This window comes from Macaca mulatta, chromosome 19, assembly GCF_049350105.2.
Source record: "Macaca mulatta isolate MMU2019108-1 chromosome 19, T2T-MMU8v2.0, whole genome shotgun sequence".
In the NCBI taxonomy this organism is placed as follows: domain Eukaryota; kingdom Metazoa; phylum Chordata; class Mammalia; order Primates; family Cercopithecidae; genus Macaca; species Macaca mulatta.
Genome location: NC_133424.1, coordinates 15,081,284 through 15,108,975, shown reverse-complemented (window position 1 = coordinate 15,108,975; position 27,692 = coordinate 15,081,284). Strand labels below are relative to the sequence as shown.

Here is a 27,692-nt window from a genome sequence, read left to right as displayed (position 1 = left end):
GTTCGAGAGCAGCCTGGCCAACAGGGTGAAACCCTGTCTCTACTAAAAATACAAAACTAGCCAGGTATGGAGGCGGGCGCCTGTAATCCCAGCTAATCAGGAGGCTGAGGCAGGAGAATCACTTGAACCTGGGAGGCGGAGGTTGCAGTGAGCCGAGATTGCGCCACTGCACTCCAGCCTGGGCAACAAGAGTGGAACTCTGTCTCAAAAACAAACAAACAAACAAATAAACAAAGGAACAGGCTGTGCACAGTGGCTCATGCCTGTAATCCCAGCATTTCAGGAGGATGAGGCAGGTGGATCACTCGAGGCCAGGAGTTCAAGACCAGACTGGCCAACATGGCAAAACTCCGTCTCTATTAAAAATACAAAAAATTTAGCCAAGCATGATGGCGCACGCCTGTAATTCCAGCTACTCAGAAAACTGAGGCGTGAGAATTGCTCGAACCTGAGAAGCAGAGGTTGCAGTGAGCTCAGACTGCACCACTGCACTGCAGCCTGGGCGACAGAGTGAGGCTCTGTCTCAAAAAAACAAACAAACAACAATAACAACAAAATTAGCCAGGTGTGGTGGTGTATGCCTGTGGTCCCAGCTACTCGATAGGCTAAGATGGGAGGATTGCTTGAGCCTAGGAGGCGGAGGTTGCAGTGAGCCGAGATCCTGCTACTGCACTCCAGCCTGGCTGACAGAGCTAGACACTGTCTCAAAAAAAAAAAAAAAAAAAAAAAAAAAATCAGAAAGGAGGTGCCCAGCGCTGTTCTGTGTCTAGAGCAATCCCATAATCCCATCACCCCTTCTCGGGGCACTTCCTCATCAGGAAACAGGAGCCAGATGGAGTCTGGCTCAGGACTCTGCAGCCTCAGTCATGCTGTTCCCTGGGCTCAGCATCCTGTTCTCTCCAAGTGAGCAGGGGGCAGCTCAGATGCCAGGCTCAAGCAGGGCAGGCAGCACAGTCACACAGAGGGCACTGGCCAGCCCAGGCAACTGATTGCTCAGTGGGATGGCAGAGGTCAGCAGAACAGGAAGGGAGGGACAATAGCCGTGCCTGTTGCCTGGCCTGCCACAGCAATCTCGGTGTTTGCCAGCTGGGAGGGGCCGGCCAGGCAATCCTCAGCCGCAAAGCTCAAGGTTCCATCTCCCCTTTCAGTCTGCCCCTCTGCAGGTCCTGGTGGGGCTGAGATGCACAACATCTCACCCTGGAAACTGCAAAAAACCAGTCTTTCTACGAAGCTTGAGTAGGGTCTCAGCACTTAGAGGCTTCCAGGAACTACAGTTCCCAGAACACCGGGCATTCAGCCCCAGTTGCTGTACAAGTGGCTGGGTTTGAACCAGAACAAGGAAATCTCTCCTGTCCCAGGAACCGAGTGTCCCGGCCTGGTCCAGGCGCATTTGTGACTCTTGTTTCTTGGATCTGTGCCCACCTGATAAATCCCCCTTCCTTGTAAACTACCTGTTGTATTTGTCCACACAGGTTTGCTGAGAATCTGCTGTGTGGCAGCCTGAGGTGGGAGTTAAGGGTTGACAAGAGAGACTTGGCCTCCACCCTCATAGTCAGATGGAGGAGACAGATCTATGAAAGGCTGGCTGGGCACCCTCTGTGACCTAGCCCATAGTAAGAGCCCAATAAACCAACAAGCAAATAAACTATCTCACCCTTGCCTTTCATTCCATCTTGCTTTTCCACACTGATTTACTAGCTCCCACGATATTGCACTATCCTAAAGCGTGCTGTATCGCTCTGTTCGGCTTTCGCACGCTCTGTTACCTCTACCAGGAGCACATTAGGCTTATTCACTGACGCGTCTGCAGAGGTAGGACAGAGCCTGGCACGGAGCAGGGGGCACATTAAATATTTGATGAGTGAATGAATGTCCATTGTACAGCCCAGGAAGCAGGGACACTCGGGACCCTCCCTATTCATGTCGGTCCCCCGCCCGCACCCAGAGAATGAATGCATCTTTTTATCTGCTCCGAGGATGGCCGGGCTGGGGCAGAAGAGGCCGGGCGGGGAACTGGGTTGGGGGCTGCCATTGACCCCCACCCAGGCCTCCTAAACGGTCCGCTTTCCTGGACGTCGGAAGTTCGAATCCTTTCCACGAAACCTGGCCTAGGTCACCTGACTCCCCCGCCCCTCACCACCCAGGGCACCCCAGAAGGGCACTCAGCCGACAGCACGTGGTTCAGGGGCCCCAGCTTCCTTTCCATTGGCCGCTCGGCTCCTTCCTCCTTCGTGATTGGCCGGGGCCCAGCTGCAGCTCCCCCCCTCCTCAGCCCTCCGTTGGTACAGCCCGCCGCGGCTTAAGCAGGGCGGGACGGTCCACTGCTTCGCGGCGCGGGGGGGAGTCGGGAAGAGCCGGGAGAGGAGGAGGGATCCCTGTGGAATGTTTCCGTCGGGTCCACCCGAAGCGGACGACGCGGATTGGCCGTAAGCACCGGGAGGCAGCCGCTGATTGGCCGGCCGCGGGTGTCGGCCCCGCCCCCCAGGCGCCGCTGCGGGAGAGGCCCGGGCTGGAGTTTGCGGAGGGCCGAGCCGGGTGCGCACCGGGAGGCGGAGGCGGCGGCGGCGGCGCAGGTGAGTGACCTCGGCGGGAAGAATGTGTCTGCTCCGGGCCCCCGAGGGTCGCGGACCTGCGAGGATCCGGTCGATCGTGCAGGGTGGGGCCGGCCCCGTGGACGCGACTGGAGGTCTCGGCTGCGCGCGGGGATGCCGGAGGCCCCTTTCCGGGGAGAGCGGGGGTGGGGGGTGGTGGGGGCAGCTCCCTTCCTGCTGGGGGTCAGGGAACAAACGCCTCCCAACGCTGGGCTGAGGTCTCCGGGCTTGCCCCTCCCCCCGTCCCCCCTCTGGACGGTCCCCATCCCAGCGTGGACAGGCGCGGGGTCGGTGTTTCTGACCCTTTACTGGGCACGTCCCCTCAGCTAACAGCGTCTGAACCCTCCAGGGTCTCGAGCGGGGACGCAGTGAGAACCAGGGTCTGGATAACAATCATAAAAAACTCCACTCCAGCTAGCATTTATTGGAGGGCTTCCGTGTCAGGTATTTACCATGCGGATCATTGACTCTAAACACCTCAATGGGAGGTGCTGTGCCTTGTAAAAAAGGTGAGGCAGCCGACCCAGAGAGGTGGAGTGACTTGCCCAAGGTCACACAGCTAGTAACTGGCACATCTGGCGCTGGAACTCATGCCCCAGGGTCCAGAACTGGAGTCACAGCCTCTAGACTGGATACCAATAACTCATGGCTCAATTGTTGCTGAGTAGCTTCGGCCCCCTACCCCTCCCACCCTTACCCCGTACTCATCATAAGGGCCACACCTGCTGGTCTTTTGCTTTACCAGCCACTCAAACAGGAAGCTGCCCTCCTGTCCCTTCTCCCCTGAGCTGGAGAGGGCAGGTCTGACTACCTGAGTCCAGAGAAGAGAGTGACGTCTGCAGGGGGCCAGGATGCTGGGGTCCTGGGCCCCCTGGGTCCCCCCGGCAACCTGGGCCGAGGTTGGGAAGTAGGCGTTCTCCCCGGAAACACCCAGGAGCCGGTTTTTCAAGAGTGAATCAGAGGCCTCTCTCCCTCCTTCTCTCCAAAGCAATACTATGCTGGAAGGGGGAGCCTGGGCGTGGTTTTCCCCTTCCCCTAACTTCTGTGTGCTCCCAGGAACCCGGTTCCCCTCCTCCTGCTGGCCATACTGTGTTTCTGTGTGGCGGTGGGGTTGCTAAGTTTCAGGCCCTTGCCAGGATAAGGGGGTGAGGATGCTGAAATTCCAGCCCATACACTGTATATCCGGGCTGAAGCGTCTCTTCTTCATCTCGTGTTCAGGTGTGAAGGGAGCCAGGGAAAGCGGGGAGGCCAGTACAGTTAGCAGCTCCACAGCAGGCACGTTTGAGGGGCTGTTTCGAGGATGGAGGGGCACAGAGAGCAATCAGAATGAGGACCTGAGACACATTCATTCATTCACTTAGTCTACAAATATCTCATGAGCACCTACTATGTGCATGTGCTAGGCACTGTTCTTGGCACGGAAAATACAATAGTGAACAAACAAAATTTCTGCTTTTGAGGAGCTGGCACTCTGAAGGGAAGCAGCCAACACACAAGTTAGCAAGTAAATAAAGAAGATAATTTCAGATGGCATTAAGTGCTATGAATAAAATACGAGCAGGTGGCACTGTAGAGAGTAGTTGTGGGCAGGGGGTGCCAGCCCTGCAGAGATCAGACAAGGAGGCCGGGCGCGGTGGCTCACGCATGTAATCCCAGCACTTTGGGAGGCCGAGGCGGGTGGATTGCTTGAGGGCAGGAGTTTGAGACCAGCCTGGCCAACATGGGGAAACCCTGTCTCTACTAAAAATAGAAAAATTGGCGGGACGTGGTGGCTCACGCCTGTAATCCCAGCACTCTGGGAGGCTGAGACAGGTGGGTCAAGAGGTTACGAGTTCGAGACCAACCTGATCAACATGGTGAAACCCCCTCTCTACTAAAAATATGAAAATTAGCTAGATGTGGTGGCGTGTGCCTGTAATCCCAGCTACTCAGGAGGCTGAGGCAGGAGAATCGCTTGAACCCGGGAGGCGGAGGTTGTAGTGAGCTGAGATCGTGCCACTGCACTCCAACCTGGGTGACAGAGCGAGACTCCATCTCAAAAAAAAAAAAAAAAAAAAAAAGAAGATGGGCAAGGCCAAGGTCTTTAGGCTGGACCAAGCTTGGAATCGTGTGGTTGGCGCAGAAGATGAACCCGGAGCAGCGATTCTGCAGGGGTTTGTGGATCCCAGTAAAGAGTTTGCAGTTTTTCTTCCAGAAGGTGGGAAACCATTGTAAAGTTTCAGGCAGGGCAGTGATGCCATCTGGTTTACGTTTTAAAATAGAGACATGAAGTTAAATGACAGCCTGAGGCTGGAAGACAAGAGTTCTGCCAGGGCAGCATGCAATTAGGTTCCTGGGCCTGAGCCGTCTGTACCACAGGGGCGGTTCCAGCTTGCTGGGGCAAGCCTGGGAGGCTCCCTGGAGGAGTGGGCCTGGAGTAGGTGTTGGCGGGCAGAGAGGGCTGGGATATTCCTGGGCAGGGCAGGGCAGGGCAGAGGAGGAGACACCCATAATAATGACAACAGCATCCTTAAATGGAGTCTGAGGCAGAGTGTGGATGGAATACACGAGTAATCTCTTTGGATTTCCACAACCACCTTGAGAGTGACAGGAATGCCACCCATTTTTCAGATGAAGAAACTGAGGCCCTGTGACGTGAAGTGACTTGCCCCCGGCCACGCAGCTGGTAAGTGGCAGGGGTGGGATTTGAACCCAGGCCACGAAGCCTCTTATGGCCGTGGCAGGCAGATTCATTAATCACTCACTTCCCTCACTGCTGTTAATCCCTCCTTACGGGTGGGGACGTGGAAGCTGGCATGAACCAGGGCAGTGGGTGTGGGCAGAGAAAGAGAGTAAGGAGGCTGGGAATTGGTGGTCAGGATGTAGGGATCTTAGGAAAAGGAGGGAGCTTGAATCTTGGTACAGATGGCAGTAGCAAGGCCGGGCGCTGTGGCTCACACCTGTAATCCCAGCACTTTGGGAGGCCGAGGTGGGCGGATCACGAGGTCAGGAGATCGAGACCATCCTGGCTAACATGGTGAAACCCTGTCTCTACTAAAAATACAAAAAATTAGCCAGGCGTGGTGGCGGGTGCCTGTAGTCCCAGCTGCTCAGGAGACTGAGGCAGGAGAATGGCGTGAACCCGGGAGGCGGAGCTTGCAGTGAGCCGAGATCGCACCACTGCACTCCAGCCTGGGCAACAGAGCGAGACTCCGTCTCAAAAAAAAAAAAAAGATGGCAGTAGCAGTAATTGTCACCAATATTTATGCAACCCTTATTGTGTGCTCGGACTGTTCAAGCACATGCATGATTTCCTTTGAGCTCAGAGAGGTTAAGACCCTTGCCCAAAGTCACACAGCTATTAAGTGATGAAGCCAGGTTCCAGATTCATGTTTTTAGCTTCCTGCCTCCCAGTGCATAGAGCTAGCGGAGTTGGAGGGATGATGAGGGGTCTTTTCTTTTTTCTTTTTCTTTTCTTTTTTTTTTTTTTTTTGAAACAGAGTCTTGCTCTGTCACTTAGGCCGGAGTGCAGTGGCACGATCTCGGCTCACTGCAAACTCCGCCTCCCGGGTTCATGCCATTCTCCTGCCTCAGCCTCCCAAGTAGCTGGGACTACAGGCGCCCGCTGCCACCATGCCCGGCTAATTTTTTGTACTTTTTTTTTTTCTTTAGTAGAGACAGGGTTTCACTGTGGTCTCGATCTCGTGACCTCATGATCCGCCCGCCTCGGCCTCCCAAAGTGCTGGAATTATAGGCGTGAGCCACTGTGCCCAACCTCTTTTTTCTTTTCTTTCTATTTTTTTTTTTTTTCTTTTGAGACAGGGTCTTGCTGTTGCCCAAGCTGGAGTGCAGTGGTATGATCGTGGCTCACTGCAACCTCCACCTCCAGGTTCAAGCAATTCACCTGCCTCAGCCTCCAGAGTAGCTGGGATTTCAGGCATGCGCCAGCACACCCGGCTAATTTTTCTGTGTTTTTAGTAGAGATCGGGTTTCACCATGTTGGCCAGGCTGGTCTCAAACTCCTGACCTCAAATGATCCACCCTCCTTGACCTCCCAAAGTGCTGGGATTACAGATGTGAGCCACTGTGCCTGGCCCCAGCTAATTTTTTTAAAAATTTTTAGTAGAGATGGGGTCTTGCTATGTTGCCCAGGCTGGTCTCAAACTCCTGAGCTCAATCCATCCTCATGCTTCAGCCTCCCAAAGTGCTGAGATTACAGGTGTGAGCCACTGTGCCTGGCCAGTGAGTGCCTGTTGTGTGCTAGCCTCTGTGATGGGTGCTATGAATAGAGAGATGAGGGAACCAATACAAGACTAGTATCCAGAATATATAAAGAGTTCTCACAAATCAATAAGAAAAAGGAGAGGCCATGCAATTAAAAACAGACCATGCATTTAAAAAAAAAAGTGGGCAAAGACAGGCAGTTCACAGAAAGACAAATCCAAATAGTTAAGAACTATACGGCTGGGCGTGGTGGCTCATGCCCGCCTTGGCCTCCCAGAGTGTTAGGATTACAGCTGTGAGCCACCATGCCCGGCCGACCCTGGTTTTTCTTTCCAGCGAGGTCAGAGCCCGGGGAGGGATCAGAGCAGAGACAAATGTGACGTGACTTATATTTTACAGGACCATTCTGGCTGCTGTCTGGACAAGAAGTCGTGGGGGTTAGGGTGGAAGCTGGGAAGCCCACAGGAGCCAACTGCACTAGTTTAGGTGAGTGATCATGGAGATGGACCAGGTGAGATGAGAGGGTGTGTTAGGGGACAGACGAATGAATAGATGCATGAACAAACGGATACATGAGACTGGGTGCAGGCCGGGTGCAGTGGCTCACGCCTGTAATCCCAGCACTTTGGGAGGCCAAGGCGGGCAAATCACCTGAGGTCAGGAGTTCCAGGACAGGCTGGTCAACATGGAGAAACACCATCTCTACTAAAAATACAAAAATGAGCCAGGCGTGGTGGTACACACCTGTAATCCCAGCTACTCAGGAGGCTGAGGCAGGAGAATCGCTTGAACCCAGGAGATGGAGGTTGCAGTGTGCCGAGATCACGCCATTGCGCTCCAGCCTGGGTGACAGAGCAAGAGTTCACCTCAAAAAAAAGGAAAAAAGAAAAGATTGGGCCGGGCGCGGTGGCGCAAGCCTGTAATCCCAGCACTTTGGGAGGCCGAGAAGGGCGGATCACGAGGTCAGGAGATCGAGACCATCCTGGCTAACACGGTGAAACCCTGTCTCTACTAAAAAATACAAAAAACTAGCCGGGCGAGGTGGCAGGCGCCTGTAGTCCCAGCTACTCGGGAGGCTGAGGCAGGAGAATGGTGTGAACCCGGGAGGTGGAGCTTGCAGTGAGCCGAGATCCGGCCACTGCACTCCAGCCCGGGCAAGAGAGCGAGACTCCGTCTCAAAAAAAAAGAAAGAAAAAAGAAAAGATTGGATGCGGCCAAGCTGAATCCAGCATGATCCCCTGGAAGAGACCATTGGATAGGAGGCACCAGGAAGTCCCTTTTACATAAAGAAATACAGGCTGGGCGCAGTGGTTCACACCAGCCTCCTTTCGCTCACACCACGATGGCTAGGCTGGTCTCGAACTCCTGACCTCAGGTGATCCACCCTCCTCAGCCTCCCAAAGTGTTGAGATTATAGGCGTGAACCACCGGCCTAACTCATGTATTTTCTTCCTTTTTTTTTTTTTTTTTTTTTGGAGATGGAGTCTCACTCTGTCGCCTAGGCTAGAGTGCAGTGGAGCCATCTCGGCTCACTGCAAGCTCCGCCTCCCAGGTTCACGCCATTCTCCTGCCTCAGCCCCCCGAATAGCCAGGACTACAGGCGTCCGCCACCTCGCCCGGCTAATTTTTTTTGTATTTTTAGTACAGACGGGGTTTCACTGTGTTAGCCAGGACAGTCTCGAACTCCTGACCTTGTCATCCTCCCACCTCAGCCTCCCAAAATGCAGGGATTACAGGTATGAGCCATCGCACCTGGCCAACTACTGTATTTTCTAGATAACTAATCCAGGCTCTTGAGAGCAAGCACTCAGTGCTTCCAGAGCTGCTTCAAGCCATTCAGGAGAGATCTGTCTCCATCACACAGATACCTCCTACTAGGCCCCACCTCCCAACACCACACCACCCCTTTGGAGATCAAATTTTTATGAGTTTCAGTGGGGTAAACCTTATCCAAACCATCGCAGGCTGGGTGTGGTAGCTCATGCCTGTAATCCCCGCACTTTGGAAGGCCAAGGCGGGAGGATTGCTTGAGCCCAGGAGTATTCAGGACCAAACTGGGCAATGTAGTGAGACCCATCTCTACAAGAAATAAAAATTAGCTGGGCATGGCGGTGAACACCTGTAGTCTCAGCTATTCAGGAGGTCGAGACAGGAGGATTGCTTGAGCCTGGGAGTTTGAGGCGGTAGTGAGCTGTGATCATATCACTGCACTGCAGCCTGGACGACAGAGTGAGACCCCATCTTTTAAAAAAAAAAAAATCAAGACAACATAGCAACCGTGTTACCTCCCTGCCCTCATGTTCTCACTATCCCCCCTTCACTCACTGTTCCAACCCCACAGGCCTCCTCACTGTTCCTCAAACATGCCAATTGCATGCCCAGTTCAGGGATTTTCTTTTCTTTTCTTTTTTTTTTTTTGTGTGTGTGTGTGTTTAGACGGAGTCTCACTCTTTCGCCCAGGCTGGAGTGCAATGGCGCGATCTCAGCTCACTGCAACCTCTGCCTTCCGGATTCACGTGATTCTCCTGCCTCAGCCTCCTAAATAGCTGGGATCACAGGCATGGGGCACCATGCCCAGCTAATTTTTGTATTTTTAGTAGAGACAGGGTTTGCATGCACCACCATACCTGGCTAATTTTTGTATTATTAGTAGAGACAGGGTTTCACCATGTTGGTCAGGCTGGTCTCAAACTCCTGACCTCGTGATCTGCCTGCCTTGGCCTCCCAAAGTGCTGCGATTACAGGCATGAGCCACTGTGCCTGGCCAGGGCTTTTCTTTGTTTTTTTGAGATGGAGTCTCAGTTTTTCACCCAGGCTGGAGTGCAGTGGTGTGATCTGGGCTCACTGCAACCTCCGCCTCCTGCATTCAAGTGATTCTCCCGCCTCAGCTTCCCGAGTAGCTGGGATCACAGGTGTGCACCACCACGCCCACCTGTGTATTGTATTTGTAGTAGAGATGGGGTTTTGCCATATCGGCCAGGCTGGTCTCGAACTCCTGACCTCATGTGATCCATCAGCCTCGACCTCCCAAAGTGCTGGGATTACAGGCTTGAGCCCCCATGCCCAGCCCCAGCTCAGGGCCTTTCTACTGGCTGTTCTCTCTACTTGGAACGTTCTTGTCCCAAATCATTGCATGAATGCCTCCTCCTGTCGTTCAGGTCTCAAGTTCAGCTTCACTTGCTCAGAGACACCCTCACTGATCTTATCCGTAGAACTTGTCTTGCTTTGTCTCCATATCACTATTAAAAATTATATGAGGCTGGGCACAGTGGGCTCATGCCTATAATCCCAGCTCTTTGGGAGGCCAAGGCAGGAGGATTACTTGAGCCCAGGAATTTGAGACCAGCTGGGATAACATAGCAAGACCTGTCTCTAAAAAATAAAAGTAAAAAAATTAGCAGGGCATGGTGGCAAACACCTGTGGTCCTAGCTACTCAGGAGGCTGAGATGGGAGGATCACTTGAGCCTAGGAGGGCAAGGGTGCAGTAAGCTCTGATTGCACCACTGCACTTCAGCCTGGGCAACACAGGAAGACTCTGTCAAAAAAAAAAAAAAAAAAGGAAAATAAAGGGAAAAAATTATATTAGACATTTACTCATTTCCCTTCTCACTGTGCATTTCCTCTTCCGGACTGTCCACTTCTGGAGGTCATAGGCAGAGCCCCAGCTAGCCTATATAGCATCTGTGAGTGAATTAGACAACTCTTCGGCCGGGCGCAGTGGCTCACGCCTGTAATCCCAGCAATTTGGGAGGCCAAGGCAAGCGGATCACGAGGTCAAGAGTTCGAGACCAGCCTGGCCAACATAGTGAAACTCCATCTCTACTAAAAACACAAAAAAATTAGCCAGGGGGCCGGGCACGGTGGCTCAAGCCTGTAATCCCAGCACTTTGGGAGGCCGAGACGGGCGGGTCACGAGGTCAGGAAATCGAGACCATCCTCGCTAACCGGGTGAACCCCGTCTCTACTAAAAAATACAAAAAACTAGCCGGGCGGGGTAGCGGCGCCTGTAGTCCCAGCTACTCGGGAGGCTGAGGCAGGAGGATGGCGGGAACCCGGGAGGCGGAGCTTGCAGTGAGCCGAGATAGTGCCACTGCACTCCAGCCTGGGCGACAGAGCGAGACTCCGCCTCAAAAAAAAAAAAAAAAAAAAAATTAGCCGGGCATGGTGGCGTGTACCTGTAGTCCCAGCTACCCGGGACGCTGAGGCAGGAGAATTGCTGGAACCTGGGAGGTGAAGGGTGCAGTGAGCAAAGAGTGCACCACTGCACTCCAGTCTGGGAGACAGAACGAGACTCTGTCTCAAAAAAAAAAAAAAAAAAGAAAAAAGGAAAGAAAGACATTTCTTCCTCCTGGCAGACACCACACCAAGAAATGTAGCTTGGCAGGCAGTGTGTAGGCCAAATTTCAGTCCTACTTGTCACCTTGGTCTAGTAATTTTGCACAGTGCACAACTTGTGTAACTGAACATGGTGGCCCTAGTCAAAGATCTTGCTTTTTTTATTGAAGACAATATCTAAAATGGTGCGTAAAATATAGTAAGTACTTAAAAAAAAAATGTTTGAAGGGAGTGGAGAATGGAGAAAGAGAGAAATAAAGAAACAGGCCGGGCGCAGTGGCTCACGCCTGTAATCCCAGCACTTCAAGAGGCCAAGGCGGGTGGATCACTTGAGGTCAGAAGTTCAAGACCAGCCTGGACAACATGACAAACCCCGTCTCTACTAAAAACACAAAAATTAGCCAAATATGATAGTGCACTCCTGTAGTCACAGCTACTTGGGAGGCTGAGGCAGGTGAATTGCTTGAACTCAGGCGGCAGAGGTTGCAGTGAGCTGAGATTGCACCACTGCACTCCTGCTAGGGTGACAGAGCAAGAGTCTGTCTCCAAAAAAAAAAAAAAGAAAGAAAGAAAGAAACAAACAAAAAAAAATGTATGTCCATCAAGACAAGTTTTGCTGTAGAAAACAACCCCAAAATGCTTAGTGACTGAATTCAGCAAAGATTTGCTTTTTCTTCCTGCTGCACTTCCATTGTGGCTCAGCAGGGGGCGCCATTCACTGTAGTCATTCAGGGCCTGGCTTCAGAGTCGCCACCATATCAAATGTGGCTCATCACCCTGCCTGGGAGAGAGATCTCTGGAGGCTCCAGCACTTAAATGCCTCAGCCCAGAAATGTCATGTGCCACTTCCTCTCACAACCCATTTGCCAGAAATAATCATTTAGCTGCCCAGTCACAAGGAGGTCAGGAAGCGCCATCTACCTGTTTGGTCCAAAGAGGGGACAGTCAGAAATTTTTTGCACACAGTGTTAGTGACTGTGGCTGATAGGAAAACAGAAGCTTAGTCGCTTTGAGGCTTCATTTTTCTCATCTGTTCAGTGAGCATAATTACTGCATAATGTGATCCTTATGTTACAGTGTGGTGTGAGGGTTAAGGAAGGTCACAGGCTGGGCACGGTGGCCCATACCTGTCATGCCAGAGCTTTGGGAGGCCAAAAGCTCCTTGAAGCCAGGAGTTCCAGACCAGTCTGGGCAACATAGAAAGATCTCCTCCTTGCTGGGCGCGGTGGCTCACGCCTGTAATCCCAGCACTTTGGGAGGCTGAGGTGGGCGGATCACGAAGTCAGGAGATCGAGACCATCCTTGCTAACGTGGTGAAACCCGTGTCTACTAAAAATACAAAAAATTAGCCAGGCGTGGTGGCAGGTGCCTGTCGTCCCAGCTACTCTGGAGGCTGAGACAGGAGAATGGCGTGAGGCCGGGTGCGGTGGCTCAAGCCTGTAATCCCAGTACTTTGGGAGGCCGAGACAGGCAGATCACAAGGTCAGGAGATCGAGACCATCCTGGCTAACATGGTGAAACCCCGTCTCTACTAAAAATACAAAAAACTAGCCGGGCGAGGTGGTGGGCGCCTGTAGTCCCAGCTACTCAGGAGGCTGAGGCAGGAGAATGGCGTAAACCCGGGAGGCGGAGCTTGCAGTGAGCTGAGATCCAGCCACTGCACTCCAGCCTGGGCGACAGAGCGAGACTCCGTCTCAAAAAAAAAAAAAAAAAAAATGGAGAATGGCGTGAACCTTGGAGGTGGAGCTTGCAGTGAGCTGAGATCATGCCACTGCACTCCAGCCTGGGTGACAGAGTGAGACTCTGTATCAAAAAAAAAAAAAAAAAAAACCACTCCTTTATATATATATATATATATATATTTTTTTTTTTTTTTTTTTTGAGACAGAGTCTATCTGTCACCCAGACTGGAGCCAGTGCATTGACACGATCTCTGCTCACTGCTAACCTTCGTCTCTTGGGTTCAAGCGATTCTTCTGCCTCAACCTCCCCAGTAACTGGGACTACAGGCATGTGCCACCACACCCGGCTAAGTTTTGTACTTTTAGTAGAGATGTGGTTTTGTGGTTTCACCATGTTGACCATGCTGGTCTCAAACTCCTGACCTCAAGCGATCTGCTCACCTCAGCCTCCAAAAGTGCTGGGATTACAGATGTGAGCCATTGCCCCAGGCCTACAATAAAATTTAAAAAAATAATAATTGGGTGTGGTGGTACACGCCTGTAGTTCTAGTCACTTGGGAGGCTGAGAACGGAGGATGGCTTAAGCCCAGGAGGTCAAGGCTGCAGTGAGCCATTATCATGATCAGCCCACTGCGCTCCTACCTGGGGGACAGAGCAAGAAGAGACCCTGACTCTTTTTTTTTTTTTTTTTTAAGACTGAGTCTTGCTTTGTTGCCCAGGCTGGGGTACAGTGGTGCAATCTCAGCTCACTGCAATCTCTGCCTCCCGGGTTCAAGTGATTCTCTCGTCTCAGCCTCTCGAGTAGCTGGGATTACAGATGCCTGCCACCACGGCCAGCTAATTTTTGTATTTGTAGTAGAGACGGGGTCTCACCATGTTGGCCAAGCTGATCTCCAACTCGTGACCTCAGGTGATCTGTCCACCTCGGCCTCCCAAAGTGCTGGGATTACAGGCGGGCACAATGGCTCATTCCTGTACTCCCAGCACTTTTGAGAGGCTGAGGCAGGAGGATTGCTTGAGCCTAGGAGTTTGAGATCACTTTGGGCAACATATTGAGACACCCCCCTGCATCTCTGCAAAAAGTTTTTTTTTTTTTTTTGGAGATGGAGTCTTACTCTGTCACCCAGGCAATAGCGCAGTCTCAGCTCACTGCAACCTCCGCCTCCCAGGTTTAAATGATTCTCCTGCCTCAGCCTCCTGAGTAGCTAAGACTATAGGCACATGCTACCACACCCGGCTAATTTTTGTGTTTTTTTAGTAGAGACAGGGTTTCACTATGTTGGCCAGGCTGGTCTTGAACTCGTGACCTCGTGATCCACCCACCTCGGCCTCCCGAAGTGCTGGGATTAGACCACCACGCCTGGTCTGCAAAAAGTTTTAAAACATTAGCTGAGCGTTAGCCAGGTGCAGTGACTCATGCTTGTAATCCCAGTACTTTGGGAGGCTGAGGTGGGTGGATCACTTGAGGTCTGGTGTTCAAGACCAGCCTGGCCAACTTGGTGAAACCCCATCTTTACCAAAAGTGTAGAAATTAGCCAGGTGTGGTGGCACACACCTGTAATCCCAGCTACTCGGGAGGCTGAGACAAGAGAATTACTTGAACCCGGGAGGCAGAGGTTGCAGTAAGCTGAGATTGCACCACTGCACTCCAGCCTGGGCAATAGAGCAAGACTCAGTCTCAAAAAAAAAAAAAAAAAGGTCAGGATCTCCTCAAGAATCGCTTGAACTCGGGAGGCAGAGGTTGCAGCGAGCCCAGATCACACCACTGCACTCCAGCCTAGGGGACAAAGTGAGACTCCATCTCAAAAAAATAAAATAAAGGTTAGCTGAGCTTCATGGCATGTGCCTATGGTCCCAGCTATTTGAGAGACAGGCGTGAGGATCCCTTGAGCCTGGGAGATCAAGGCTGCAGTGAGCTTTAATTATACCACTACACTCCAGTCTAGGTGACAGAGCAAGACCCTGTCACAACAACAAACGAAACAAGCAAACAAGGTCACAAAGCAATAATCCTAGCTGCTGCTGTTACTATTCTTGAGATAGAGTCTTGCTCTTTAGCACAGGATGGAGTGCAGTGGTGTGATCTTGGCTCACTGCAACCTCCGCCTCCTGGGTTCAAGCAATTCTCACGCCTCAGCCTCTTGAATTGCTGAGATTACAGGCGTGCTTGGCTACTTTTTGTGTATTTTTGGTGGAGATGGGATTTCGACATGTTGGTTGGGAATCTTGAACTCCTGACCTCAAGTGATCCTCCCGTCTCAGCCACCCACAGTGCTGGGATTACAGGTGTGAGTATTTTATTTTATTTATTTGTTTGTTTATTTTTTGACAAAGCCTTAGTCTGTCACCCAGGCTAGAGTGCAGTGGCGCGATCTCGGCTCGCTGCAACCTCCACCTCCCAGGTTCAAGCTATTCTTGTGCCTGAGCCTCCCGAGTAGCTGGGATCACAGGTGCGCACCACCACACCTGGCTAATTTTTATATTTTTAGTAGATGTGGGGTTTCACCATGTTGGCCAGGCTGGTTTCAAACTCCTGACCTCAAGTACTCCGCCCACCTCAGCCTTCCATAGTGGTGGGATTACAGGCGTGAGCCACTGCACCCAGCCCCGTTACTACTTTTATATAAAAGTGTCCCATCACTATACAAGAGATGAGGATTTCAACTGAGGCCAGTTTGTTCTCTGAGTACTTTCTTGGGCCTGTCTGGTTTGAGTAGTGTGGGAGGGGCACCCAAGGCCCTTGCCCAGACCCTGAGCCCCACTTCCTCTCCTACAGATCCTCTGGTGACCCCACTTCTCGCTGCTCATGCCGCTGGGACTGGGGCGGCGGAAAAAGGCGCCCCCTCTAGTGGAAAATGAGGAGGCTGAGCCAGGCCGTGGCGGGCTGGGCGTGGGGGAGCCAGGGCCCCTGGGCGGAGGTGGGGCGGGGGGGCCCCAAATGGGCTTGCCCCCCCCTCCCCCAGCCCTGCGGCCCCGCCTTGTGTTCCACACCCAGCTGGCCCATGGCAGTCCCACTGGCCGCATCGAGGGCTTCACCAACGTCAAGGAGCTGTATGGCAAGATCGCCGAGGCCTTCCGCCTGCCAACTGCCGAGGTACCCACTGGGGAATCGGGCACCAGGGTCCCTGATGGTGGGCCAGAGGCCTGGGCCTGCATCCCATTTGTGATCTGGGGTTCAGATGCCAAAGCTGCAGATGCTAAGCCTGTGCCCCACTCAGTGGCAGGGGCCAATGGCCTGGGCTGGATCTGAGTTCCCATCAGGCACTGGGAGGCCTGTGCCCCTGTGAACTGTGGGGAACTGGAAGCCAGGGCTGGATGCTGAGTTCCCCTCAGGTACTGCGAGGCCTGTGCCCCAGTGGATTGTGGGAGCTGATGACCAGGGCTGCATGCTGACATCCCATCAGGCACTGGGAGGGCTGTACCCCCAGTAGATTATGCAAGACTGATGGCCAGGGCTGGATGCTGAGTTCCCAGCAGGCACTGGGATACCTGAGCTTCAATGGACTGTGGGAGGCCGGGGCTGGATGTATTGATTGGATGGATGGATTGAGAGGCCTGCATCCCAGTCTATTGTGCAAGACTGACAGCCAGGGCTGGACGCTGAGTTCCCATCAGGCATTAGGAGGCCTGTGCCCCAGTGAAGTATGGAGAACTGGAGGCCAAACCTGGATGCTGAGTTCCCATCAGGCATTGGGAGGCCAGTGCCCCAGGAGATGGTGGAGGCTGGAGGCCAGATACAAGATGCACTTCTCCGTGATTCCTTGGAGAATCCCAACACTGTGGGAGGCTGGCTTGCCTGGCACCAAGCACTGTGGGGATGGATGGGAGGGGGGCAAGGATGGCAATAGTGGGTTTGAACAAGTAGATGCAGGGGTCTCCATAAGTGGGGTGAGTTTCTGTGTCCTCCACAAGTATTTCCTGAGCACTCACTGTGTGCCAGGCTCCATTCCCTGAAAGCAGCAATGAATTTTTTTTTTTTTTTTTTTTTTTTTTTGAGATGGAGTTTTGCTCTGTCACCAGGCTGGAGTGCAATCGTGTAATCTTGGCTCACTGCAACCTCCACCTCCTGGATTCAAACCATTCTCCTGCCTCAGCCTCCCAAGTAGTTGGGATTGCAGGTGCCTGTCACCATGCCCAGCTAATTTTTGTATTTTTAGTAGAGACAGGATTTCACCATGTTGGTCAGGCTGGTCTTGATCTCCTGACCTCGTGATCTACCTGCCTTGGCCTCCCAAAGTGTTGGGATTACAGGTGTGAGCCACCGCACCCGGCACAGCAATGAATTTTTGCTAGGACAGAAATCCTAGCTGGGTACAGTGGTGCACACCTATAGTCCCAGCTACTTGGGAGGTTGAGGTAGGGGGGATCACTGGAACTCAGGAGTTCCAGGCCAGCCTGGGCAACATAATGAGGCTCTCATCTCTAAAAAAAATTATTTTAACTATGTGGGTGTGGTGGCGTGTGCCTGTGGTCCCAGCTACTCGGGAGACTGAGATAGGAGGATCACTTGAGCCCAGGAATTGGAGACCAGCCTGTGCAACATAGTGAGACCCCATATCTCCACAAAAAATACAAAAATTAGCCAGGCATGGCTAGTTGTAGTTCCAGCTACTTGGGAGGCTGAGGTGGGAAGATTGCCGGAATCTGGGAGATTGAGGCTGCAGTGACTATGATTGCACCACTGCGCTCCAGCCTGGGTGACAGAGCAAGACCCTGTCTGAAAATAAATAAAAGGAGGCCGGGCACGGTGGCTCAAGCCTGTAATCCCAGCACTTTGGGAGGCCGAGACAGGCGGATCACGAGGTCAGCAGATCGAGACCATCCTGGCTAACACGGTGAAACCCCGTCTCTACTAAAAATACAAAAAACTAGCGGGGCGACGTGGCGGACGCCTGTAGTCCCAGCTACTCTGGAGGCTGAGGCAGGAGAATGGCGTAAACCCAGGAGGCGGAGCTTGCAGTGAACTGAGATCCGGCCACTGCACTCCAGCCTGGGCGGCAGAGCGAGACTCCGTCTCAAAAAAAAAATAAAAATAAATTTAAAAAAATAAAGGAAAATTAAATCCTAGTCCTAGCAGAGCTGACACGCTAATGCGGGCCCTGCCCTGGCCCTGGCTCAGTGGGTGATCGGGCACTGGGATGGAATGCTCCTAGTCCTCTCCCAGCTCTCTCCCTTCGCCCTCCAGTGGTGATTAGCAAAGGGGGAGGGAGGGGGGAGAGGGTTCAGCGTCTCCCACCCCTGCAGGTGATGTTCTGCACCCTGAACACCCACAAAGTGGACATGGACAAGCTCCTGGGGGGCCAGATCGGGCTGGAGGACTTCATCTTCGCCCACGTGAAGGGGCAGCGCAAGGAGGTGGAGGTGTTCAAGTCGGAGGATGCACTCGGGCTCACCATCACGGACAACGGGGCTGGCTACGCCTTCATCAAGGTGCCTGGGGAGACGGGGCACCTCGGAGGCCTGGGAGTGAGGGTGGGCCACGGGACCCTGGAAACCAAGGCAGAGCCCCAAGGGCTGATGACTCGCCATCCCCGCAGCGCATCAAGGAGGGCAGCGTGATCGACCACATCCACCTCATCAGCGTGGGCGACATGATCGAGGCCATTAACGGGCAGAGCCTGCTGGGCTGCCGGCACTACGAGGTGGCCCGGCTGCTCAAGGAGCTGCCCCGAGGCCGTACCTTCACGCTGAAGCTCACGGAGCCTCGCAAGGCCTTCGGTGAGGAGCCGCCCCCTGCACCTCCCCAATGGCGCTGCTCACACGGGCGCAGGCGGTGGTGCCGGGAGCGGCCAGCAGGTGGCGCCCGAGCCTGGGCAGCCGAAAGGGAAGTGGGTGCAGCTTCTCCCGGTCCCGAGACGAGGTGCTGGTCCTTGGCCCAGCCGGAAAGAAGGGCGGGGGCAAGGAGGAAGGTGTCCTCACCCCTGGCCAGCCCCCACCCCTAACAGGTCAGACTTGGCCGCTCAGTACCAGCCCCCCCACTTTTCCATCTGGCTTCACTAACTCTAAGGAATGGGCCCCAGGCCCCTGAGATGGGGGTGGGGGACTGAATCACTTCCCCGGGCAGGTAGGGCTGGTCTGTGGCCCGGGAGCCATACCCCCTTGGCCAAGAGGAGACGGACTCAGGCAGCTGGAGACTCAGGCTGGGGTACACCCGCTTCCTGTCCCAGCCCCTGGGAGCAGAAGTGGCCCCTCCAGTCTCCCCTCTAGCATTTCCTATTCCTGGCCCCCAGCTGTCCCCCCTGCTCTGCCCCACATCCATGCCAGGCCTGAGTCAGGATTCCTGCCCTGGCCCCAGCCCCCAGGAACTTGCAGAAGCTTGGAGAAGTTTGGGGTGGTGTCGAAAGCCAGGAGGGCCAAGTTCCTGCCCAGAGCGTGCTAAAACCGAGCTTCCCCCACACGCACCCCTCTCCTACCTCCCACAGACATGATCAGCCAACGCTCAGCGGGTGGCCGCCCTGGCTCTGGCCCACAACTGGGCACTGGCCGAGGGACCCTGCGGCTCCGATCCCGGGGCCCTGCCACGGTGGAGGATCTGGTGAGTGCTCCAGCTGGACCCTATCTCCAGCATTCCTTCCCTTTCTTTTTTTTGAGACAGAGTCTCACTGTTGTCACCCAGGCTGGAGTATAGTAGCTCGATCTCGGCTCACTGCAACCTCAGCCTCACAGGTTCAAGCAATTCTCCTGCCTCAGCCTCCCAAGTAGCTGGGACTACAGGCGCCCGCCACCATGCCCGGCTGATTTTTGTATTTTTAGTAGAGACGGGGTTTCACCATGTTGGCCAGGCTGGTCTCGAACTCATGGCCTCAGGTGATCCAGCCTCCTTGGCCTCCCAAAGTGCTGGGATTATAGGCGTGAGCCACCACCCCCAGCCCTCACTTCCTTTTCATAGTAGGCAGCATTATCTGTTAGCTGAGGGGACTCTGGGCAGACAGCCTGGATTCTAGTCCACTTCTGCCACTTCCCAGCTCCCAGGGACCTTCCTTGGGCACGCGGGCCTCAGTTTGCCCATCAGTAAAATGGGGATGAGATGAACACCGATACCTTCTTCTCAGGGTTGTCCTGAGGTCTAAATAGGAATATATGTAAAGTGGTGACAAGGGCGGTCAGTCCAATTACAATGTATATTCACATTGTTATGATGTCGCTGTCACCCCTCCTGGCCCCCAGCCCTCCGCCTTTGAAGAGAAGGCCATTGAGAAGGTGGATGACCTGCTGGAGAGTTACATGGGTATCAGGGACACGGAGTTGGGTAAGTGAGGGCTGCCTGCGGGGGCGTGGGGGGCGGCATCTAGGTCTGGTGCTGGCTGAATCCACCCTGAGTCCCTTGGTCCCTGGTGTCATTTGTGCCTCCATTCTGCCCCCTCCGCCAATAGCGGCCACCATGGTGGAGCTGGGAAAGGACAAAAGGAACCCGGATGAGCTGGCCGAGGCCCTGGACGAACGGCTGGGTGACTTTGCCTTCCCTGACGAATTCGTCTTTGACGTCTGGGGCGCCATCGGGGACGCCAAGGTCGGCCGCTACTAGGACTCCCCCCGGACCCTGCGATGATGACCCGGGCCCAACCTGGTGGGGGCCCCCAGCAGGGACACTGACATCAGGACTCAAGCCTCCAGCCTGAGCCTAGCTCAGCAGCCCAAGGATGATGGGGAGGGGAGGTGGGGCCGGGCCCCCTGCCCCGCTCCAATCGGTACCATCCCCTCCCCGGTTCCCAATCTGTCCGGGGTCCCCGGCCCCCCTGTGCCCTGTTCCCCACCTACCTCAGCCGGGTCAGGCACGGGGAAGGGAGGGATCGGCCAAATTGGGCGGCCACCCCCGCCTCCACCACTTTCCACCATCAGCTGCCAAACTGGTCCCTCCGTCTCCCTGGGGCCTTGGGTTCTGCTCGGGGGTCATGACCTTCCTAGTTTCCTGACGCAGGGAATATAGGGGAGAGGGTTGTCCCTCCCCCCAGCAAATGCAATAATGCCCTCGCCCCTCCTGAGAGGAGCCCCCTCCCCGTGGAGCCTGTTACCTCCGCATTTGACATGAGTCTGCTGTGAACCCCCCAACCTCCTCCCCAACTCCCATCTCCCCCCTCCAGGCCTATCCCTGGCCCAGAGCAGGAGGGAGGGAGGGACGATGGCGGTGGGCTTTTGTATCTGAATTTGCTGTCTTGAACATAAAGAATCTATCTGCTGTTGGACCTGCGTGGCTTCGGGGTGGGAGAGGGGGAGGGTCGGGGCTGAGAAAGAATTCAGCAGCTGAAATCCATCTTCCGCAGGCTCCAAATTGAATTAGGAGCTGGCACCAGGCCGCCTGCCCCCTCCCACTGTTCCTTCTGGCTGCAGGCCACCAGGCTTCCAGGCAGAGCCAGAGCTTCCTGGACTACTGAGGGTTCAAATCCTGCCCCCTCTCCCACAAGGCCTCCCGCCCCCTGGAGCTTCACAAGGCTGCCGTCTGCAGCCGGTGACAACCCCTGGACTGGGGGGAGTACCAGGGCATTGAAACTTGGCTTGGAAATAGATGGAACCTCAGGCCTGCCAGAGCCCCACCCCTACACCGGGAAGTTGGGGGCAGACACGATGCAGCCCCCACCCCACGCGGCCCAATGCTGGACATGCAGGCGTCCATGGGGCACCCTGCTTACTAAACCCGGCATACTTGTTTTGACAACCCACTCATCTTCAAGGATTGAGGGTGATCAGGGAAAGGCGGGGTGGGACCCTGGCCAGACCTGGAGACAAGGGAAGGGATTGAAGCAAGGGGTGCTGGGCCACAGGGCCCCACAGGAATGTTTGGGGGTGAGCCGAGAGGCTGTGGGGAAGTCTGAGGCCAGCTTGCAATCCTCGTTCCAATAGGCAGGCTGGCACTGGGCCACCAGGAAGAGGGGAAGGGGGGAAAAAGGGAAGACCCTCGGGGCTGGGTGTTGGTGTGCAGACCCGGGTGGAGTAGGGGAGCCACTGTCCTGGTGACTCGGGGCAGACCTGAGCACCTGTGGGCTCCTTGGGTGTCTGTGCTGGGAGCCGGCTGTGGTGGTGAAGGTGTGGCTGTGTGCATCTCGGGGGTTGGGTAGGACTGTGCATCTTATCAGAGTGTTGATGGCTCGTGACGCGGTGAGGGAGGGCTGTGTTGTGGGTGAGGGATGTGATCACTGGCTCTGTGTTCCAGGGCAACCGCAGGTGTAACTGGCAGTGTCTGGTGGTGGGGAGTGCAATGGAGTGACTGTGTCAGGGTGTCCTGGGATGTGGGTGTGTGTGTCTTAGGGTGCTGTTGTTTCTGGGGCAAGGAGGGGTGCCTGGCTAGGTCTCGGGGTGTTCAGGGGTGTTAGGGTATGTCTCAGGGTATTGCTGTTTCCTGGGTGGGGGTGCTGGCTAGGTCTCGAGGTGTCTAGGGATGCAGGTGTGTATGTCTCAGGGCGTTGCTGTTTTGGGGTGAGGGTGGGGGTGGCCAGCTAGGTCTCTGGTGTCCAGGGGCAGGGGGTGTCACTTCTGGTGCCTTAGGTGTACGGAGTGTGCCGGCGGGGCCTATCTGGGATTGTTGGGGGGTCATTACAAGTCATATAGAGTGTGACCAGGGACAGTTTTGGCAATGTGTATGTGTGCGCGCGCACATGTATCTGTCTCTCGATGCCAAGTGAGACCCTGTTTCCCAGCACTAAGGAGGGTGATGTGGGTGGTCATCTCAGAGGGCTGCATTTTGGGGTGTTGAGGGGAGGGGCTGGAATTGAGGTAGTAACTCTGGGTGTGTCCCGGCGCTGGGGGTAAGACCCTGAGTTCAGGGATGTGGTGGCAGCAAGCTGGCTGTGCTGAGATGGGGACAGGATGACACTGAGTGGTAAGTGACGGGATTGTCTTAGGGTGTGGGGCTGCCAGCGTGGCCCTACTCAGGGCAGAAGGGCGAGTCTTTGTGGCTTAGGACGTGTGTCCCAGGTGTCACTCAGCCCATCTTAAAGCAGGAGCCAGACACTGGGGAGAGTCCCCAGGTCGCCAGGCCTCCTGGTTCCCCTGCCCCCTTTCAGCCGCCTCCTCTCGCCTCCCAGGATATGACTCGCTGTGGCCCTAGCCGGGGCTTAAGCCCCTATATAAATAGTAGGCGGATCCCCTGGCCAGGCTGGGCCTGACCCAAGCCAGTCTGCCCAAGGCCCTGCCCACCAGCACCTACCCCAATGTCCATGAAGGCTTTAGCAGGGCAGGGGGGCATTGCTGCCCCCAAAGAATTGGAGTTAGCCCCCCTAGTCCCAAAGCTCTAGGGAGGGGGGCAGTGGCACCCCCTGCAGCTGCCCCAGCCTGCCCCAGACGACACTCACATTTTCCAGTGTTTAGATTTTATCCACTTTATTAATGAGGCAAGAGGCCCGAGCCTCGGGGGAAGGGGGCTACTCCCGCCCTGCTGGGAGGAGGGGGTCACAGGGGGCCAGAACGACTCCAGAGAGCCTCCCTCCTCATGGAGGGAGCCGCTGGGGCCCAGAGTGGCCCCCATCCATTGCCAGGAGCAGAGAGGGGGGTCCCTGCCACTCCAGGCCCCAAGCGGGCGTGCGCGGGGTGGAGCGGCCCCTGGAGGCCAGCAAGGGCGGCGGGAGGAGCCGAGGAGCCGCCCCAGGAAGAGGGAGGGAGGAAGCGGCCTGCCGGAGAGCCAGGGCGCAGTGGGCAGCAGGGCTGAGCGGCCGGTGATGGGGACCCCGCATCCCAGGCAGTGCTGGGTAAGCGGGTTGCACGTGAGGGTCCCTGGCTGGGGAGGAGGAGGGCATGAAGGGGTGGGGCCATGGCCACCTGTCTGTCCATCCTGTGTCCCTGGGCTCTTCCCCCCGATCTGTGTGTCCCTGTCTTATCGTCTGTCCATCCTCCCTTCCCATCTGGCCTGGTGGACGGTTCCGCCCTTTCCACCCTCACCACCAGGATATCAAAGAGTGGATGGTCATGGCCTCTGGGGGCAGGGACATGGAGTGGAACTGTGGGCAGCCAGGGTGAGGCAGAGGTGATCGCAGTGGGGCCTGGCGAGAGACCACAGTGGATCAGAGGCAGGTCCATGGGGCAGGGGTAGAGATGCGTCCATGCCATAGATGTAGCTGTGCCATGTGGGGTCGGAGATGGGTCCATGGGGGACAGGGACATGACCGTGGGTAGAGATGTGCCCATGGTGGTAGAGATGGGGCTGGGGTATCTCGAGGATGGGACTGCAGTAAAGCTGACATGGGGAAAGTCAGGTAGGACCACAGGGGCAGAAATGGGTGACAGCTATCAGATGGAGCCACAGGCCCCAGGAATTTGCTACGGTGTAAAAATGGAAGGTGGGGGTCAGAGGGGGATCTGTGAGGCCCAGAGGCACTGGCAGAGATGCCCGAGGGCAGGGCTCAGGGGAATCTTGCAGGAAACCATGAAGGACAGAGAACGGGCCAGTGGGGACAGAGGGAGGCCCTGGAGCAGGAGATGGGGCGGTGAGAGGCAAAAGAGAGGGAGGAGGGTTTCCAAATGGAGTGGCCAGGTCATTTGGAGTTGCCATGGGCAGAGGGGCTGCCTGAGAACGCCAGGGAGTCAAACGGGCCTGATGTTCTGAGATGGCACCGTGGGCTGGTCCCCGCCCGGGCCCAGCCAGCCTCACTCTGCCCTCTTCTCCTCTACCCAGCACTCCCGGCGCCTGACATGAGCCCTTGCGGGCCCCTCAACCTGAGCCTGGCGGGCGAGGCGACCACATGCGCGGCGCCCTGGGTCCCCAACGCGTCGGCTGTGCCGCCGTCGGGCGCTTCGCCCGCGCTGCCCATCTTCTCCATGACGCTGGGCGCCGTGTCCAACCTGCTGGCGCTGGCGCTGCTGGCGCAGGCCGCGGGCCGCCTGCGACGCCGCCGCTCGGCCGCCACCTTCCTGCTGTTCGTGGCCAGCCTGCTGGCCACCGACCTGGCAGGCCACGTGATCCCGGGCGCGCTAGTGCTGCGCCTGTACACTGCGGGGCGCGCTCCGGCCGGCGGGGCCTGCCACTTCCTGGGCGGCTGCATGGTCTTCTTCGGCCTGTGCCCGCTGCTGCTGGGCTGCGGCATGGCGGTGGAGCGCTGCGTGGGCGTCACGCGGCCGCTGCTCCACGCCGCGCGGGTCTCGGTCTCCCGCGCGCGCCTGGCGCTGGCCGCGGTAGCTGCGGTGGCCTTAGCCGTCGCGCTGCTACCGCTGGCGCGCGTGGGCCGCTACGAGCTGCAGTACCCGGGCACGTGGTGCTTCATCGGCCTGGGTCCCTCGGGCGGCTGGCGCCAGGCACTGCTCGCCGGCCTCTTCGCCGGCCTCGGCCTGGTCGCTCTCCTCGCCGCGCTGGTGTGCAACACGCTCAGCGGCCTGGCCCTGCTACGCGCCCGCTGGCGACGCCGCTCCCGAGGGCCTCCCCCGGCCTCGGGCCCCGACAGCCGGCGTCGCTGGGGGGCGCGCGGACCCCGCTCGGCCTCCGCCTCGTCCGCCTCATCCATCGCTTCAGCCTCCACAGCCTTTGGCGGCTCCCAGAGCCGCGGCTCGGCACGCAGAGCTCGCAGCCACGACGTGGAGATGGTGGGCCAGCTTGTCGGTATCATGGTGGTGTCGTGCATCTGCTGGAGCCCAATGCTGGTGAGGGGCGCACCGGCCCCTCGAGCCACGCTTCTTCCCGGTCCCTCTCAACACCCTCCGCCCTTCGTCGTCCCAGGACACCTTGGGCCTCCGTCCTGGACCCAACCAAGGCCCCGGCCCCTGGAGGCCCCATCCCACCTGCCCCAAAAGCCAGCATGGCCTTCTCCATCTGACCTGCCATCCTTCCTCCTAGCCCCCCTCTCTTCTTCCTTTTTGGGGTCTTTGTAGCGCACCCCGACCCACACAAGCCTCCTCTCCTGCCCAACCATTATAAGCCCCCGCGCTTCATTCCCTAGTCCTTTCACCCAACCCCCTCGTTTTTCCTCTTTCCGGTACACCTGAGACTCCTCTCCGGCCGGAGCCCCCACCCACTGAAGGCGTTTGTTTCTTTGCCTCCCTCCTTTTTTTCCGCATCCCCTTCCCACCTGGATCCCCATTTACCCTGCCTGCGACGGCTCGCCCCTCCTCCCAGGCTTTTACCTTCCAGCCACGCCCCCACCATCCCTGCGCCCCCCCTGCGCCTGCGCCCGCCAAACGGCTCACACCGGCTTCCCCCGCAGGTGTTGGTGGCGCTGGCCGTCGGGGGCTGGAGTTCTACCTCCCTGCAGCGGCCACTGTTCCTGGCCGTGCGCCTTGCCTCCTGGAACCAGATCCTGGACCCTTGGGTGTACATCCTGCTGCGCCAGGCCGTGCTGCGCCAACTGCTTCGCTTCCTGCCCCCGAGGGCCGGGGCCAAGGGCGGCCCCGCGGGGCTGGGCCTAACCCCGAGCGCCTGGGAGGCCAGCTCGCTGCGCAGCTCCCGGCACAGCGGCCTCAGCTACTTCTAAGCACAACCGGAGGCCCAACGACGAAGCCAACCCACCCTGGGGCCGGGCCCAGGTACGCGGCGAAGAGCCTTTGAGGAATAAAAAGCCATTCTACGAGCCCAGACAGAGCGGTGAGTCCCGTCGGGGCTTCGGCATCCACTGGGGCCGCGCAAGGGGCAGCAGAGGCGCCAAGTGCGCTTCCAGGGTGGGTGCAGTTCCGGGGCCTACCACAAGATGGCGCGGAGACACCGGGGCGCGGTTCTAGGAGGCTCGAGGGTGCCTGACCGTGGGCGCCGGAGCCGCAGGAGCAAGCGCACCGTGCGGGCGGCGGGGGCTGGGGCTGTGCTGGGAGCAGAGCGAGAGGGTGTGGGGGGCGTTTCCTGACCTTGCCACCGCCCTAACGGACTTCCGAAACCATTCTGCTCACTGTGGCTTTGAGTTCTTCCAATACAGCCCCAAAACCCTGTCCCCAAACCATTTTGCCCCATGTCCCTGGGCGCCCCCAACACAATACCGACCGCCTCCCATCTCAGCTTACCCACGCTCCCCCCCCATAAGAACAGCTCCGAGTCCACGCCGCCCCTTGATCCTCTTCAAATGACACCCCCATCACTGGAGACTCCCACGACCAACCAGCCACCTGCCCCCCAAACGTCCACACCTCCAAGCACACCCCCACCGCCAATGACTGCACACAAGAAGACACGCAAGATGCATGGATCAGGCAAATCCCAAAGGCCTTTTTAAAAACTAACAGCTCTCGGGCAGGGGTAGGGGCAGGGTAGGGGGCTAGCAGCCCCCCGCCACGAAGTCGAAGTCCAGGAAGGCCGCCTGCTCCGCGGCTGTGAGGGGCCGCGCGTCACGGGGCGGGCTCAGTGTGGGGGCCTCCCCGGTGAACTCCTCGTCAAAGTTGCTGACGTCGGTGCGGCCAGACAGCGTGGGCACAAAAGGCGGCGGCAGGCGCCGGGCCAACAGGGCTTCCCAGCCCAGAGTCTGCAGGGGAGGGAAGCGGAGGGGAGGGTCAACCTGGGAGGCTGAGGAGGGGGCGTGCTGCAGTGGGGACCAGTCCTAGGGCTTGGGGACCCCGGAGAGGAGTCATCATATAGGGAAAAGTGGGGTGGGGGGACTGGGGCTCAGGAGGGATCACCTGCGATAGCCTGGTGGAGAAGCGGGATTAGGAAACAGTGGAGGCCAGGCGTGGTAGCTCACATCTGTAATCCCAGAACTTTGGGAGGCTGAGGTGGGAGGATCACTTGAGGCCAGGAGTTCAAGACCAGCCTGGCCAAAGTGGCAAAATCCCGTCTCTACTAAAAATACAAAAATTAGCCAGCTGTGGTGGAGTGGTGTGTGCCTGTAATCCCAGCTACTCAGAAGGCTGAGGTAGGAGAATCGCATGAATCTGGAAGGCGGAGGTTGCAGTGGGCCGAGATTGAGCCACTGCATTCCAGCCTGGGCAACAGAGTGAGACCCTGGCTCAAAAAAAAAAAAAAAAAAAAAAAGAGGCGGAGGAAAG

At 56.5% G+C, this 27,692-nt stretch overlaps 4 protein-coding genes across 55 annotated transcripts in view; 2 read left to right on the top strand and 2 right to left on the bottom strand.

Moving 5' to 3' along the window:
- Positions 1-2,179: 2,179 nt before the first annotated feature.
- LOC144336761 (uncharacterized) lies at positions 2,180-10,192 on the bottom strand. 3 transcript variants are annotated; one of them, XM_077977987.1, is made up of 2 exons: positions 9,849-10,192; positions 2,180-4,214 (listed from the first exon to the last, which is right to left on the bottom strand). In XM_077977987.1, the coding sequence occupies exon 2, from the start codon at positions 2,855-2,857 to the stop codon at positions 2,300-2,302; it is 558 nt and encodes a 185-aa protein (XP_077834113.1). In that variant the 5' UTR covers positions 2,858-4,214; positions 9,849-10,192; the 3' UTR covers positions 2,180-2,299. The 3 variants fall into 3 exon arrangements, with proteins under 3 accessions (XP_077834113.1, XP_077834116.1, XP_077834114.1); XM_077977990.1 differs by lacking the exon at positions 9,849-10,192 and adding an exon at positions 6,801-8,001 and having other exon boundaries at positions 2,180-3,005; XM_077977988.1 differs by lacking the exon at positions 9,849-10,192 and adding an exon at positions 7,072-7,280 and having other exon boundaries at positions 2,180-4,246.
- Positions 2,479-20,992, top strand: GIPC1 (GIPC PDZ domain containing family member 1). Of its 16 annotated transcripts, none has more exons than XR_013409087.1 (9): positions 2,479-2,573; positions 5,202-5,256; positions 7,194-7,280; positions 15,589-15,906; positions 18,057-18,242; positions 18,350-18,585; positions 19,199-19,347; positions 19,980-20,061; positions 20,186-20,992. XR_013409087.1 is itself a non-coding variant. In XM_015123140.3 (9 exons), the coding sequence occupies exons 5-9, from the start codon at positions 18,060-18,062 to the stop codon at positions 20,335-20,337; spliced, it is 711 nt and encodes a 236-aa protein (XP_014978626.1). In that variant the 5' UTR covers positions 2,479-2,573; positions 5,202-5,256; positions 7,194-7,280; positions 15,808-15,906; positions 18,057-18,059; the 3' UTR covers positions 20,338-20,992. The 16 variants fall into 16 exon arrangements, 15 of the variants coding, with proteins under 15 accessions (XP_014978626.1, XP_028695692.1, XP_077834105.1 ...); XM_015123140.3 differs by having other exon boundaries at positions 15,808-15,906; positions 18,350-18,530; positions 19,235-19,347; XM_028839859.2 differs by having other exon boundaries at positions 18,350-18,530; positions 19,235-19,347.
- A 2,123-nt stretch (positions 20,993-23,115) lies between these two features.
- PTGER1 (prostaglandin E receptor 1) lies at positions 23,116-27,510 on the top strand. 5 transcript variants are annotated; one of them, XR_013408521.1, is made up of 4 exons: positions 23,156-23,491; positions 24,415-25,373; positions 25,934-26,310; positions 26,743-27,510. XR_013408521.1 is itself a non-coding variant. In XM_077975822.1 (4 exons), exons 3-4 carry the CDS (start codon positions 24,432-24,434, stop codon positions 26,198-26,200), a joined length of 1,209 nt encoding a protein of 402 aa, XP_077831948.1. In that variant the 5' UTR covers positions 23,395-23,491; positions 23,688-23,809; positions 24,415-24,431; the 3' UTR covers positions 26,201-27,510.
- The window catches only part of PKN1 (protein kinase N1), a 40,725-nt gene continuing 39,924 nt past the window's right edge, over positions 26,892-27,692 (bottom strand). For 25 of the 31 annotated variants that reach the window (XM_077977946.1, XM_077977950.1, XM_077977945.1 and 22 more), the window contains one exon: positions 26,892-27,172. In XM_077977946.1, coding sequence (XP_077834072.1) covers positions 26,969-27,172 — 204 coding nt within the window. In that variant the 3' untranslated portion in view covers positions 26,892-26,968. Of the gene's footprint in view, positions 27,230-27,692 lie in introns of all 31 variants that reach the window. The other 6 variants (XM_077977940.1, XM_077977939.1, XM_077977927.1 and 3 more) reach the window with 1 other exon arrangement.

Excerpts from the sequence above, each read along its gene's own strand:
- LOC144336761 (XM_077977987.1), bottom strand. The coding sequence starts at position 2,857 with ATGGGGACCGTCCAGAGGGGGGACGGGGGGAGGGGCAAGCCCGGAGAC.
- GIPC1 (XM_077977971.1), top strand. The coding sequence starts at position 15,619 with ATGCCGCTGGGACTGGGGCGGCGGAAAAAGGCGCCCCCTCTAGTGGAA. Across the intron at positions 18,531-19,234 it reads GGAGCCTCGCAAGGCCTTCG|ACATGATCAGCCAACGCTCA; the intron begins GTGAGGAGCCGC and ends TACCTCCCACAG. Across the intron at positions 19,348-19,979 it reads CTGCCACGGTGGAGGATCTG|CCCTCCGCCTTTGAAGAGAA; the intron begins GTGAGTGCTCCA and ends CCTGGCCCCCAG.
- PTGER1 (XM_077975821.1), top strand. The coding sequence starts at position 23,554 with ATGGCCACCTGTCTGTCCATCCTGTGTCCCTGGGCTCTTCCCCCCGAT. Across the intron at positions 23,810-24,414 it reads GAGACCACAGTGGATCAGAG|CACTCCCGGCGCCTGACATG; the intron begins GCAGGTCCATGG and ends TCCTCTACCCAG. Across the intron at positions 25,374-25,933 it reads TCTGCTGGAGCCCAATGCTG|GTGTTGGTGGCGCTGGCCGT; the intron begins GTGAGGGGCGCA and ends CTTCCCCCGCAG.